General features: G+C 39.6%; 1 protein-coding gene across 2 annotated transcripts in view; it reads left to right on the top strand.

Moving 5' to 3' along the window:
- Positions 1-15,946, top strand: part of Setx (senataxin) — a 100,624-nt gene that overhangs the window by 64,743 nt on the left and 19,935 nt on the right. For both annotated transcript variants that reach the window (XM_045146645.1, XM_004654036.2), the window contains 6 exons: positions 842-913; positions 5,915-6,064; positions 8,446-8,553; positions 10,702-10,889; positions 12,170-12,262; positions 14,222-14,386. In XM_045146645.1, coding sequence (XP_045002580.1) covers positions 842-913; positions 5,915-6,064; positions 8,446-8,553; positions 10,702-10,889; positions 12,170-12,262; positions 14,222-14,386 — 776 coding nt within the window. The remainder of the gene's footprint in view (positions 1-841; positions 914-5,914; positions 6,065-8,445; positions 8,554-10,701; positions 10,890-12,169; positions 12,263-14,221; positions 14,387-15,946) is intronic.

Below are 15,946 nucleotides of genomic sequence, written 5' to 3'. Positions count from 1 at the left end.
ATAGGCTATAGGTCTCCAGTGCTGTCTGCTTACAGTTTTGCTGGAAGCTTAGAAGCATGTGTGTATATTCCAAAATAATTTACCTAAGTGACAAGAATATTAGGTCATACAGAGGGGTTAATAATAAATGGCTATTTAAGGTAGCAAGATAATCTGGCTTTGGACCTATAACATTCTAACTCCCCACAGTCTCTAAAGTTCTAAGCGGTCTTGAATTTTTAACATATTTGCTTTTTTTTTTTTTTTTCTGGGAACTTCAACAGAAATCAAGCAGATAAATAACATATTTGAAATACACTGGATATAACTGAATACTAACTACATAGCAGTACAGGATGTGTAGTAGGACCTTATTGGTAAAGAGAAATCAAGTTAGCTTTGAAAGTTTTTATTAGCCATGCATAGTGGCACATACTTTTAATCCCAGTATTCAGGAGGCAGAGAATTGCTGTGAGGTTGAGGCCACCCTGAGACTACATAGTGCATCGCAGGTCAGCTTAGGCTAGAGTGAGACCCTAACTCAAATACATGTTTTTATTGTAATACTCTTATAGCCAGTCTTCTGAAATGAGTAACAGGCCATTGGAAAGCATTCCAACATGCTTAGTTTTTTAAGTTTATTTATTTGCAAGCTGAGAGAAAGAGAAAATGAGCGCACTAAGGCCTCTAGCCACTAGAGAACTCCAGATGCATGTGTCACTTTGTGTATCTGGCTTTACGTGGGTACTGGGGAATCAAACCCTTGGTTGTTGGGCTTTGCAGGCAAGTGCTTTAACCACCGAACCATCTCTCCAGCTCCTAAAGTGCTTAGTTTTAATGATGACATTGTAATTTTTTTCAGAGGCAGGAATTAGATGAAAACATTGTGAGAGTTTCAAAAGAAAGGCAAGAACTTGCTTCAAAAATTAAAGAGGTAAGTAGTTCATTTGTAGCCTTTTTACTTTATGAAATAATTTAGATACTCAGCTGTATTTTAATTTTCTTTTTAAATGTGAGCTGGAGAGATGGTTCAGCAGTTAAAGATACTTTCTTGTCAAGCCTCTTTGCCTGGGTTCAATTGCCTAGCAACCCACATAAAGCCATATGCACAAAGTGGCACATGCATCTGGAGTTTGTTTGCAGTAGCAAGAGGCCCGGGTGCACCAATACTTACAACAACACACATCAATTCTCTCCTCATAAACAAAAACAAGATTTTTTTTGAATATACTTTAAAAAAGTGAATAAAAACAATCACATTTACATTTTTTTCTGTTCTAAAATTTTATTTTATTTTTGATTTTTAATTATTTTTTATTAGTTTTCTATTCTGCAAGTACAGGCAGTTTGGTACCATTATTAGGCTCATCCGTGACCTACCCCCTCCCCAATGGCCCCTCCTTGTTGAGGTATATGGGTCGTGCATTGTGGAGTTAGCCTACAGTTATTGGTATGATAAATGTCTGTATATCATGACCCGTAAAATTTTATTTTTTAAAAAACATATTTATTTATTTGAGAAAGAGAAGAGAGGCAGAGAGAGAGGGAGAAAGAGAATGGGCACACTAGTGCCTCCAGCCACTGTAAACAAACTCTAGACACATATGCCACCTTGAACATTTGGCTTACATGGGTCCCTGGGAATTGAACTGAGGTCCTTTGGCTTTGTAGGCAAATGCCTTAATTGTTAAGCCATCTCTCCAGTCCACTTTTTTTCCCCTTTAATCTACGAATGAGTTGATTTCACCATCAGACTTCTAAGAATGGAGTGATTATATAAGTTTATTTTTCTAGCAAGGTGTGAAATCATAGTACTCGGGAAGCAGAAGTAATAGTATCGCTGTGAGTTCAAAGCTAGCCTGAGAGAACATCGTAAATTCCAGGTCATCCTGGGCTAGAACAAGACCCTACCTAAAAAAACAAAAAGCAAAACCTGAAAAAAAAAGTGTATTTTTATGTTTAGAAAAATACCTCTCAGGCTACTTTCTTCCCCACACATTGCAGAAAACATGAAAATTGCTATCAAATGAATAATTTATGAAGGCTTTGTGGGTATTTTGCTGAGAGGGAGGGAGGGAGAGACATACAGGCACTCTTTTCCCTCCTCTAGAGCAACAGTGGGTAGGACTTGTCATTAAAAAGTATAGCTTGCTGGGTGTTGTTGTAGACTTAGTCCCAGAACTCAGGAGGCTGAGGTAAAAGGATCCCCATGATTTCAAGGCCAGTCTAGGGCTACAGAGTGAGTTCCAGGTCAGACTGGACTGGAGTGAGACCCTGCCTTGAAAATAACAAGAAGAAATACAGCTTCCTGCAACCTCTGTTCTTGTCATAGAGCATAAACTCTGTACTTGTCTTTGAATCTTGTAACATGTTCATTTGACTCCCAGTATCCACAAGAAATTGGTTATCAGACATACACACTTCTGTACCAAAATAAGCTATGTATGTCAGCCTGTATATACATCATCTCTAGATTCATTATACTAATATCAGATGGATGTTATCTAAATAATTATTATACTGTTAAGAGAGTAACGACAGAAGAAAATCCATTTGCATGTTTTATACAGATGCATTTTCCCCCAATTAATTTTTTTTTTTTTTATGTTTTTGTTTTTTGAGGCAGGGTCTTCTAGCCCAGGCTGACCTGGAATTCACTATGTGGTTTCAGGCTGTCCTCAAACTCATGGTGATCCTTCGGCCTCTGCCTCTCAAGTGCTGGGATTAAAGGCATACACCACCACGACGTGTGGCTAGATTTTTAAACATATTTTTTTTAAATTTATTTGAGAGGGAAAGAAAGTCTGTACGGGTGTATCAGGGCCTCCTGCCACTGCAGACAAACTCTAGACACATGTGCCACTTTATGTATCTGCCTTTATGTAGGTACTGGGGAATTGAACCTGAGCCATCAGGCTTATTAAGCAAGTACCTTTAATCACTCAACCATCTCTCAATCCCCCAATTACTTTTTTTTTTTTCCACTTTGATTTTCTGAGGTAGGGTTTCGCTCTAGCTCAGCCTGACCTGGAATTTACTATGTAATTTCAGGCTGGACAGGAACTCAAGTGATTCTCCTACCTCTGCCTCCCAAGTTCTGGGGTTAAAGGCGTGCGCCACTGCACCTAGCCTCAATTACTTTTTATTTGAGGTTGATTGATTTCACAGTTTTGAACTTGAAGCTATAGCAAATAGGTTCAGGTAGACAGGGTAAAGATAACTGGTGAAGTTGAATTTCTTTCTTTCTTTTTTTGGGGGGGGAGGTTTTGAAGGTAGGGTCTTGCTGTAGCCTGAGCTGACCTGGAATTCAATATATTATCTCAGGGTGGCCTCAAATTCATGGCGATCCTCCTACCTCTGCCTCCTGAATGCTGGGATTAAGGGTATGTGCCACCACGCCTGGCAAATTGATATTTTTGGTCTGAGATAAATACAGTCCAATTTAATGTCTATTTCAGTTAGCAGTTTACTTAAAGGTGAGTCACACATTAATCTTCCCGTGTTTACAGATGAAATCCATTGTTCATGAGTGTTTCAGTTTTTGCTGCTCATCCCACATTGAGTCATTAAAGTAATCATGCTTGACAGACTACTGTTGAGAGGAGTGGAGAGAAGTGTTATCTGACTGTTGTAGCCCATGAGCACTGAATAACCACAGATGCTGTCTTCCTAAAACTCACATATATGCCCTTAAGTTCATGATTGGCTTGTGCAGAGATTAATCATTAATGCTTGAGTATGGCTATATCTAGACACTTTAATGCTGTAAGGCAGGAGAAATAGACAAACTGAATCTCTATTTTGTTAAATAAGAATGCTGTTTTGTTAATTAGCACACAACATGAGTTTTGTGAGGTGTCATTCATACTAGATTTTATTATAGAAGTTGATCATGGTTGTTTTTCTTGCTTTTATTTTTTTAATAGTTTATTTTTATTTATTTATTTGACAGAAAGAATGGGCACACCAGGGCCACCAGCCACTTCAGACTCATGCACCCCCTTGTGCATCTGGCTAACGTGGGTCCTGGGGAATCGAACCTGGGTCCTTTGGCTTTGCAGCCAAACACCTTCACCGCTAAGCCATCCCTCCAGCCCTTTCTTTCTTTTAAAAACAGACTGTTGCCAGGTTCACACTGTTCTTGTGTTTTCTTTTTTTTTCCTTCACATTTGTGTGTGTTTTAAAGAATGAACATACCTAGGGCTTCTTGCCACTGCAAATGAACTCCAGAAGCATGCACCACATTATGCATCTGCTTAGTGAGCACTGAGGAATTGAACCCAGGTCTGCAGGCTTTGCAAACATGTGCCTGTAATCACTGAACCATCTCCCACAGCCCTCTTGGGTGTTTTTTTTTTTTCCCAGCTTTTTGAGGTAGGGTCTCACTCCAGCTCAGGCTGACTTGGAATTCATTATGTAGTCTCATGGTGGTCTTGAACTCACTACAGTCCTCCTACCTCTGCTTCCCAAAGTGCTGGGATTAAAGGCATGTGCCTCCATGCCTGACTCCTGTTGGAGTTGTTTTTTATGAAACAGTATTACAGGGCAAGAGAACAAAAGTATATTTGAGAGCTGGAGAGATGACTTAGCTGTTAAGGTATTTGCCTGCTAAGCCAAAGGACCTTGGTTCAATTCCCCCAGGACCCATGTAAGCCAGATGCACAAGGTGGTACATGTGTTTGGAGTTTGTTTATAGTGGCTGGAGGACCTGATATACTCATCCTCTCCCTCCCTCCCTCTCTCTCTTTTTCCCTCTCCCTCTCTGCCTTTCTCTCTCTTTGTCTGCCTTTTTTTCTCAAATAAAGAAAAAAGTTTTTGGGGTTTTTTTTTGTTGTTTTTTTTTTTGTTTTTCGAGGTAGGGTCTCACTGTTGCTCAGGCTGACCTGGAATTCACTATGCAGTCTCAGGGTGGTCTTGAATTCACTGCAATCCTCCGACCTCTGCCGCCTGAGTGCTGAGATTAAAGGCATGCTCCACCACACCTGGCTAAGAAAAAAAAATGTTTAAAAAAATGTTTTAGAAAGTGTATTTGAGGGCTGGAGAGATGGCTTAGCGGTTAAGGCACTTGCCTATGAAGACTAAGGACCCAGTTTCAATTCTGCAGGTCCCACATAAGCTAGCTGCACATGGTGGTGCATGCATCTGGAGTTCATTTGCATTGGCTAGAGTCCCTGCCACACCCATATTCTTTCTCTCTCTCTCTCCCACTAATAAATAAAAATAAACCAGAAAAAAATTTTTTTAAAGTATATTTGAGTGTAGTTCTAATCTAGTTTTGTGTTGTTTTTTCAAGATAGGGTCTCACTCTAGCCCAGGCTGACCCGGAATTCACTCTGTATTCACAGGGTGGCCTCAAACTCACGGCGATCCTCCTACCTCTGCCTCCCTAGTGCTGGGATTAAAGGCGTGCACTAGCACGCCCAGCTCTAATCTAGGTTTTACTCAGGTAATTGTTTCAAAATTATGTAGTCTCTATTCTGGTACCTGTCTATATACATCTGATTACAGGAAGGACTTAAATATAATCTGAACAAATAAAATGCTGAATAATCTGTTTAGTTTTTATGTTACAGTGAGTGAGGGAGGGAGAGAATTGGTGTGCCAGGGCTGCAGCCATTGCAATTGAACTCCAAATGCTTGCACCACCTAATGGGCATGTGTAATCTTGTGTTTACATCACTTTTTAAAGAATATATTTCTTCTAAACTCAGATGGCAGTATACAGTGTTCTTTTTTTATACAGTGTTCTTTTGGTGGTTTCTGAGTATCTTGAATATTTCTACTGTTTTCTAGAGTTGAAGTTTCCCTCTAATTTTTACTAAGTATTTTTCTGTCTTGTGAAAGTGCTGATTTTCTTTAAGTTAAAATAGGCCTGTCATAGTTACAAATTCATATGCAACTAAATATGCTTAACCTTTAATTTGTCCTCTTTCAGGTTCAGGGACGCCCACAGAAAACACAGAATACCATCATCTTAGAGTCCCATGTTATCTGCTGCACATTGAGCACAAGTGGTGGTTTACTGCTTGAGTCTGCTTTTCGAGGGCAAGGGGGTGTCCCCTTCAGTTGTGTCATTGTTGATGAGGTCAGTGGGCAGTTAACCATACAATTTTCTTTTAATTAGTTAATTTATTTGTAAGCAGGGGGAAGGGGGAGAGATTACATGCTCCACTGCAAAAGAATTCCAGATGTATGTGCCATCTTTGTGCATCTGGCTTTTTTGAATACTAGGGAATTGAACCTAGGCCATTAGGCTTTGCAGGCAAGCACCTTTAATGGCTAATCCATATTTCTAGCTCTGGCCATACTGTTTTAACTAGTATTGTTAGGAAAGAATAAGTCTTAGTAAATTGTGGCTCCTGAAAAGTGAGGATAGAGTGAGCTCCTTTAAAAAAAAAAAAAAAAATCCTAGGCCAGGTGTGGTGGCGCACACCTTTAATCCCAGCACTCAGGAGGCAGAGGTAGGAGAATCGCCAAAAGTTCAAGGCAGTATACAGTGTTCTTTTTTTATACAGTGTTCTTTTGGTGGTTTCTGAGTATCTTGAATATTTCTACTGTTTTCTAGAGTTGAAGTTTCCCTCTAATTTTTACTAAGTATTTTTCTGAAACTACATAGTGAATTCCATGTCATCCTGAGCTAGAGTGAAACCCTACCTCGAAAAGAAAAACAAACAAAAAATCCTGATTTTTATTTTATTTTATGTTTTAACCCTCCTTTACTCTTTTACATTTCTTTTTTCAGTGCTGAGATTGAACCTATGGCCTTGCACCTGGCGGGCTTTGTATTTTCAGCCCTTTACCTGCCATTGTATATGTTTTCTCTTATGCTGCTAATGGCTCATCCTAATTGAAGTTGCTTTTCTAGCATAATGATTATAGTCTTTAAGGATGCGTATTTATTTGTAGCAATATTCCTGCTTAATTAGCTCCTGCTTAGATTCTAGTTGCCTTTTGAGGTGCTTATTACTTTGGACAGTTTTGGCCATATTTCCTGCTAACTTTCTTTATTCCCAGTCCATTCACTGAGCATACATTTATTTGATAACCTAGTATTTGCCAGAATGAAAATAGAAGGAAAAAGAAATGGAGAATTCATTAGATACAGCGAACCAATATCCAGGAGATCCACTATTTATATATACCTTATATAAATAACATAGTTATGTGTCAGTTAAATACATTTAAAAATAGTATTCAGAGTAAAAGAATAGAAAAAGTGTAAGTGAAGAAATTGATTGCAACGTCATACTGAATTAGAAAGACAAGTCAGGCATTGTGACTTACCTCTGTAATCAGAAGGCCAAGATAGTAGGATTGCCTTAAGTTTGAGGATAGCCTGGGCTACAGAATTTGAGTTCCAGGTTAGCATAGGCTAGAGTGGTAAGATACTACCTCAAAAAAAAGCTGATAAAGCTGGGTGTGGCAGCACACACCTTCAATCCTAGCACTTGGGAGGCAGAGGTTAGAGGATTGCTGTGAGTTTGAGGGCACCCTGAGACTACATAGTGAAATCCAGGGGGCAGGAGAAGGTGATAAGACCAACTTAGGGAGTGTTAATAGAAATACAGACACACCCAATTTAATATGTTTATTTCAGAGATTAAGTTCTAAGAAAACTCTTAGAACAAGTTCTCTCAGTTTGGGCTGAGCAGGAATAAAAAACACACATTTAGGACAAGCAGATCTGTAGTTGGTCCACATGGTAGTGACACCTGTGGCGGCTGACTTCAAAATACACACCAGGTTTTAAACAAAAATGTAGGCCTGGCATGGTGGTTCATGTTTTTAATCCCAGTAGTAGGGAGGTTAAGGTAGGAGGATCACCATGAGTTTGAGACCACCCTGAATTACAGTGTGAGTTCTAAATTAGCTTGAGCTAAAGTGAGAACCTACCTTGAAAAAGGAAAAAATCAAACAAAAATTTTCAGATGATGTTTTGTTTTGTAATTAAGAACTTACTTTTATTTGTTTATTAGTTATACAAATATATTTACATATTTAAAATGTTTTTTTGGTGTATATTTGTCTTAATATGGTACCAGGTTACAAAAGGACATTTTTATACAAGTACAATGTGCCATTGAGTGTAAAAAACTGTAACTTTTGGGCTGGGCGTGGTGGCACATGCCTTTAATCCCAGCATTCAGGAGGCAGAGGTAGCAGGATCACTGTAAGTTTGAGGCCACCCTGAGACTACAGAGTGAATTTCAGGTCACCACCCTGGGCTAGAGTGGAAACCCTATGTTGGGGGGGAAAAATGTAAATTTTGGTATCTGGTGTAGGAGAGGCGGGGGATATAGCTCAATACAGAGTTTTTCTAGCATGTATGAGGCCCTGAGTTCAACCCCCAGTACCACGTTAAAAAAAAAAAATCTAGTTTGTTGTTGTACAGTTACAGAATTTGTATGGGTAGATGAGTAGCAAAGATGCTTAAGGCTATTTATATTCTTGTACTTTCTTACCAAGGCTGGGCAGTCTTGTGAACTTGAGACTCTTTCTCCACTCATCCACCGCTGCAACAAGCTTGTCCTAGTAGGAGACCCTAAACAGCTCCCCCCTACAGTCATTTCTATGGTGAGTTTTTTCCTGTTGAGGTTGGAGGGGCTTTTTGTTTCTATAGGATGGTTTTGTTTTGAATTGTCATTTACTGAGGAAAAAAAGGGGATGATTGAAAAAAACTGAAGTATTGTTTGAGGCTCAGTAAGTGAAACTTTGGCAGGAAATAATTATGTGTGCCTCTAGTCCCAGCACTCAGTCTTAGGCAAGATCTCGAGTTTGAGCCCTGCCTAGTGGGTACCATAGCACTCACATAAGTGCAGTGATATGACTGGATCCCCAGAACCCACATACAGCCAGATGCCATGGTGAGTGTCTAATTCTAGTCCTATAGCAACATGGGAGAGAGAGGAAAATCCCCAAAAGTTTGGAGGCTACCTAAACTGTATTATGCAGTGATGATCAACAAAGAGACTCTTATCTCAAACAAGATGGAACGTGTGAACTGACATTTGAAGTTATTCTCTGACTTTCATGCATGCACCAGCTCTCAAACACATGAACACATCACATCATCTGTGTGTGTACACACACATGCACACAGGCTTTTTTAAAAGATTTATTTGCAAGCAGAAGAGAGAGAAGAGACACAGAGAGAGAATGGGTCTCTAGTCACTGAAATGAACTCTAGACGTATGTGCCCCTTCTGCAGCTGGCTTACATGGGTCCTGGGGAATCAATCCTAGGTCCTTTGGCATCGTAGGCAAATGCCTTAACCACTAATCAATATCTCCAGTCCAAACACACAGGCTTTTAAATAAAGCATTTCCGTTCAGTTATTCAGTGAGTATGTGTTTTTTGTTACTGGTTTTTTACTTGGGATTGTTCAGAATGATGCTCTGTAGTTCTTTGAGTGCCCTGTGGTATAAATGTGAGTTGAATTTCTTTTCATTTATTATTCAGGTGAACTCTTAGCATTTAAAGTAGCATTGGTTGTGATTGTTCACAAGTGGGTATTGTAATTAAAGAGAAAATGGGTAGTTTGAATAAATGCCCCCAATAGATTGAGTTTATAAAAACTTCTTGGATTTCTAGCCACCTGGCTGGAGGAGGTGTCACTGGGTGGATCTTAGGGTCCAGCCCTAGGGTGTGGGTGGATTTGAAATTCCAATCTAAAGATATGCAAAGTGCATAGTTCTGCCTGGTGTTCCTGAAGTGTGCTGTGTAGTGTGGCTTTTGGATTGTGGGTTTTTTCTCTCTGCTTGGACCTGTGAAAGGAGGCCAGCTTCTTCTGCTATTATGAACCTTCCCTTAGATCTGAAAGCTTCAATAAATATCCCTTCCTCCAAACTCTTCCTTGTTTGGAAGTTCATCTCAGTGAACCTGAAGCTGTCTACTACAGTGGGGTACATGGTTTTATGAGGATCAGAGTCAGAAACTTTTTTAAAAAATAAATTTCTTTTTTTTAAAATATATTTTATTTATTTGAGAGAGAGAAAGAGGGAAGGAGGGAGGAAAGGAGGGAGAGAGAATGGGCATGCCAGGGCCTCCAGTGACTGCAAATGAACTCCATATGCATGCTACCTCTTGTGCATCTGGCTTATATGGGTCCTGGAGGGTTGAACTGGGATCCTTTGGCTTTGCAGGCAAATGCCTTAACCACTAAGCCATTTCTCCAGCCCAGAAACTTAAAAAAAAAATGCTATAAGCAGCAAATGAGCATGAGCATACCAGGGTCTCTTGTCTCTGTAAATGGACTCCAGACACATGGACCACTTTGTGCATGTGCCTTTACATGGGTACTGGGGAATCAAATCTGAGCTGTCAGGCTTTGCAAGCAAGTGCCTTAACCTCTGAGCCATGTCTCCAGCCCAGGAACATCTTTTTCTGAATCTCTGTTCGTTGACCTTAACCCACCTGACCTTTGTCACATAATGTTATCAGAGCAGCGGCATTGTTTCTTTCTTTTTTAATTAATTAATTTTATGAGAAGAGAGAGCAAGAAAATTGATGCTTGGTCTTCTAGCCACTGCAGTTGAACTCTGGACATGTGTCCCAACTCGTATATCGGCTTACGTGGGTTCTGGGGAGTTGAACCTAGGTCCTTAGGCTTTGCAGTCAAGCACCTTAACCATAAGCCATTTCCCAGCCCCCATTGTTACTTACTAAGTGACAAAAGTATTTTTAAAAGTTCTTAGAAATTATTCTTTTCTCTCCTCCATTCAGAGAGCACAGGAGTATGGCTACGACCAGTCAATGATGGCACGTTTCTACAAACTGCTAGAAGAGAACGTAGAGCAGAACACGATTGGCAGACTACCGGTTTTACAGCTTACTATTCAGTACAGGATGCACCCAGACATATGTCTTTTCCCTTCTAATTATGTTTATAACAAAAACTTGAAAACAAATAGGTGGGTTTCCTTTATTATTGCTAAGCTTGTTTTATAGTTTCATCTTGCAAAGAAGTTTTACTATAAATACTATAACTTAGGCCAGGCATGTAGGTTGATAACTTGTAATCGTAGAACTTGAGAGGTTGAGGCATGAAATTGCTATAAGTTTGAGACTCACGTGGGCCACCTGTCTCCGAAAAAAATAATCACTGGTTATTAATGATTTTCTTTAATTATACATGCTATAATGTGGATGATATCAAATGCAAAACCACTAGAAAAGGAAAAAAGTCATTGCTGGGAATATAACTTAATGGAAGACAGCTTGCCTTTTGTGTGTGAAACTCTTAGGTTTAATCTCTATCACTGTGGCAGAGGAAGTTAATATTATCTATTAACCAGAAATAATCATTGGTAGCTTTATGGCCTGTTTTCATTCCTTTCTTGGTTGGTGGTGCTGGGGGTTGAAATTGACAGCCTTCTGCATGCAACATACATATTCTACCTCTGAACTTTACTATCTGGTCCATAGTCCTTTTATGTGTCGTCGTCCCCCCCACCCCAAGGTAGATTCTCAGTATAGTCCAGGCTGACCTGAAACTCACTCTGTAAAATCCCAGGCTGGCTTTGAATTCACAGCACTCTTCCTACCTCTGCCTCATGAGTTGCTGGGATTAAAGGCCTGTGCCACCACACTCAGCTATGTGTATCTTTACTTCTTCTCTTTGAAGTTTTTTGGAAAAGCAAACAAACAAAAAACTGGATCATACTCTATTAATGTTCTGTGGTTTTCTTTTTTTTTTCACTTGTTATATATTGTGAGTCATTTTCTAATTATAATTATTTTTTAAAATACTTCATTTGTTTGAAGGCAGAGTCTTCCAGTAGTCTAGGCTGACCTTGAATCCAGGGTAATCCTTCTACCTCAGTCTTCAGAGTGTTGGGATTAACAGGTGTAAGCCACTATGCATGGCTTTTTAAATCTTTAATTGTGTCCCTAGTATTAGAATAAAAACAAAATCTTTTTTTTTTTTTTCCCAAGCAGGGTGTCTAGCCCTGGCTGACTTGGAACTCAATCTTTAGCCCCAGACTAGTGTTGAACTCACTGAGAGCCTCCTCCTACTTCAGCTTCCCCAGTGATGGGAGTAAAGGCATGCACCACCATACCCAGGTTATCCCTATAGGTCTCTCTTGTTCCTTTAACTTTTCCTAGTTAGTTCCATCGTGCACAAACATGATAAAAATAAAAATAATGATAAATACAGAACATTTTCTGAATGATGGCTGCTTTGTTACAGACTTACTGAAACCACTCGATGCTCATCAGACTGGCCATTTCAGCCTTACCTTGTGTTTGATGTAGGTGATGGTTCAGAAAGACGGGATAATGAGTAAGTTCTCTTTCTTTTTTTTTTTTTTTAAATCCAGGCCCACTTGACTGGAACCTGTAATCTTTTTATTTATTTATTTTTTTTATTTTTTGTTCATTTTTTATTTATTTATTTGAGAGTGACAGACACAGAGAGAAAGACAGATAGAGGGAGAGAGAGAGAATGGGCGCGCCAGGGCTTCCAGCCTCTGCAAACGAACTCCAGACGCGTGCGCCCCCTTGTGCATCTGGCTAACGTGGGACCTGGGGAACCGAGCCTCGAACCGGGGTCCTTAGGCTTCATAGGCAAGCGCTTAACCGCTAAGCCATCTCTCCAGCCCAAGTTCTCTTTCTTTATCTTCAGTGACAGTCTCAAAACTTAAATTAGTTTTGTTTAGATTTATATTTAAAACATTTCCCATGCACTTCTGCCTGCAGTGCAGGGCAGTCATTTTCACTGTCATGTTGACAGCTTCCCCCTTTTCTGTATATTCAAGTAATAGTCTCTTAACAGGTGGTCAGTAAGCCATTGAGTTATATACATGCTGAAATCATATAGTGAGAGGCACAGACTTGGCCCTATTGTGAGATGATTTGGGTCTAATAAGGAGACAGGTATTACCTAGAAAATCACCTAGGTGAGTAATTGTTCCAGGTAGTTCAAGTACTCTTGGGAGTAAGGAAATAGAGGCAGAATGAGACAAGACTATAAGGATTTAGAGTTATAAGTAAGAGGATGCATTTGTGCTATCTGTAAATGATAGCAAAAGGAGTGGGAAGTATATTGCTAGGTAGCAAAGAGATAGAGGAGCCAAGGATGCTTATGAATAGAGAAATAATAGTCAAGGGGCAGCATTCATTAGCACAGGTACAAACATTGGCCCTCTATCACAAAGTATGAGAAGATTCAACTTCTACTCGGGGATCAGAGAGGACGGCAGAGCAGGCAATAAATAAGAGATGGGCAGGAACATTCATTGAAGTGAAGAATACAGAGTAGTTACCTATCAGATTGCAATGCCAGGGACCATAATTGAAAGGCTGGTGTGGCACCTGCAGGAGTAGAGCAGAGGATCAAGAAATGAACCCCAAGCACATTATGGGAACAGGTTACAGAGAACCAGAGGCTTAACCTGAGAAGCAACCAAGGCTAAAAGAGTTAGCTAGTATGTATATAATAAGTCTGATACAGTTTGTCAGTGGTTGGGTATTTAAGACTTAGGGGTGCAAGTGCATTGTGTAATCCCCTGTTTTGCTGTGGGTTGAGTCAGCTGGGGCTCTGGGTTGGGAGTTCAGGATATGAGGCCAGCAAGTAAGGAGGATAATGAGAGCATGAGATTGCTGCCAGGGCCTAATGTTCAACCCTGGAGGCCATGTATGGATGACATCTCCTTAGCTGTGTGGTTTAAAGAAGATTATATATCTCGAGCACTTTCTCAGTAAGGAGAGGATTGTGACTCCATAATTTGTGTTAGCTGTTATTTATTGCTTTATCATTATAAATACCATGGCAGTATTTCTATCCCTGTGGTAATAACAGAAGAAAAAACTGGTGCCAAAACTTCATTTGAGTCCAAACTCCTTTTTATCTGTAGCTCTTTGTTTGACTAGGTAGTTATTTATTATTCTTTATTACTCTGTTTATTGTTCTGTATAATCATTATGTCATCTTATTTATTTGAAAGGGGGCCATATAGAGAATGGGTACACCAGGGCCTCTAGCTACTACTGCAAACAAACTCCAGATGCATGTGTCACTTAGTGCATCTCATGGGTAATTGAACCTGGATCCTTAGGCTTTGCAGGCAAGCATCTTAACCTCTAAGTCATCTCTCCAACCGTATATCATCTTTTGAGTTACTGTTGCATGAATAGAAGACAAAACCTCTGTACATGTTCTTTACTATAATGAGAAATAGAATAGAATTACTTAGCAGTTAGACTGCTGTTAGTTTTGATATGCTTTTTTCATCTTGTTTAGCTCATACATAAACGTTCAAGAAATAAAGTTGGTGATGGAAATAATTAAGCTTATTAAAGACAAAAGAAAAGACATTTCTTTCCGAAACATTGGCATAATAACTCATTACAAGGCTCAGAAGACAATGATTCAGAAGGATTTGGACAAAGAATTTGATGGAAAAGGGTAAGTGGGTTTTTTTTTTTTTTTTTTTTTTTGTATTTCTAGATTTGAAAGAGAAGGAGATAGAAGGGAAAGAAGAAAAGGAAACATTAGAAAGTGGTGTCAGACCATGTAACACAATTAATACAGCAGAAGGAGACTAGTATTGTAGCTTTCATAGACTTGTGTCGGACAGGGACTGAGTATACTGCTCCTGTAGATGGGATAAACTGCCTGGTAAGTGGGAATGTGAGCTTTATACTTGACAGTGGACATAGAACTCTCCAGATCTTTTTTTTTTTTAATATTTTTTGTTCATTTTTTATTTATTTATTTGAGAGTGATAGGCACAGGGAGAAAGACAGATAGAGGGAGAGAGAGAGGATGGGCGTGCCAGGGCTTCCAGCCACTGCAAACGAACTCCAGATGCGTGCGCCCCCTTGTGCATCTGGCTAACGTGGGACCTGGGGAACCGAGCCTCGAACCGGGGTCCTTAGGCTTCACAGGCAAGCGCTTAACCGCTAAGCCATCTCTCCAGCCCTCTCCAGATCTTTTTGCTTAAATTATGATAACTTAATCTGAATTTTAGTTCTGTCAAAACTAGTGAAGTCTCATTCTACTATGAATAAATTATTTTAGTACTTTTATTATCTTCATTATAGAGTGAAAATTGTGGGGATCCCCTCCCAATGCTGGGGTTTACTCAGTCTTGTGCATGCTAGGCAATAGGCAAGTGCCCCATCTCTGAGCTGTTGCCACTACCTGAAACCCCAGCCCTCTATTTATATTTTTATTTTATGTTTGAAGTATTTTATGTGTGTGTGGCCTCTTGCCACTGCAAACAACCAAACATCTGGGCCACTTTTTAAAAATATTTTAATTTTTTAAAAAATTTCTTTGCAAGAAGAGAGAGAGAGAGAGAGAGATAGAAAATTGGCTAGGTCCTCCAGCTACTGCAAATGAACTCCAAATGCTTGTGACACTGTGTCTGGTTTTATGTGGGTACTGGGGAATTTAGCCTAGGTCATTGGGCTTTGCAGGCAAGTCCCTTAACTGCTAAGCCATCTCTCCATCCCTGGGCCACTTTATATGTCTGGCTTATGTGAGTGGTTTGTTGGGAATTGACTCCAAACCAACAGGCTTTGCAGGCAAGTGTTTTTAACCACTGAGGCATCTTCCCAGCCCCTTTACTTTTAATTTTTGAGACAGAATCTCAGTTGCTTAGACCTTGAATTCCTCCTGCCTCTGCCTCCCAAGTAGCTGGAATAACATAAGATTATATTTTGCCTCCTTACCTTTGTGGTACAATTAAAGATTAAATTTTGGAAGTCCCTGTTAGGTATGTTACACATAGGTACATTTTCATGTAGAAGGTGAAGGCAGGAGGATAGAAGTAGAAGTTCAAGGTCATCTTCAGTTGTATAGCCAATAAGAGGCCAGCTTTGGCTACATGTTACCTGTCTCAACCAAAGGAAAAAAATACAAATGAAAGTATAGAATCAGACAAATGATCAAAGTTGACTTAAAAAAAATAGAAATCTAAGTAGACAATATCACTAATAAAGTTAGTAATCAAACATCTCC

The sequence above is a fragment of the Jaculus jaculus genome, chromosome 1 (assembly GCF_020740685.1).
Source record: "Jaculus jaculus isolate mJacJac1 chromosome 1, mJacJac1.mat.Y.cur, whole genome shotgun sequence".
Taxonomy (NCBI): Eukaryota; Metazoa; Chordata; class Mammalia; order Rodentia; family Dipodidae; genus Jaculus; species Jaculus jaculus.
The sequence above is the reverse complement of the archived record's forward strand: the minus strand, read 5'-3'. Positions and strand labels throughout refer to the sequence as shown.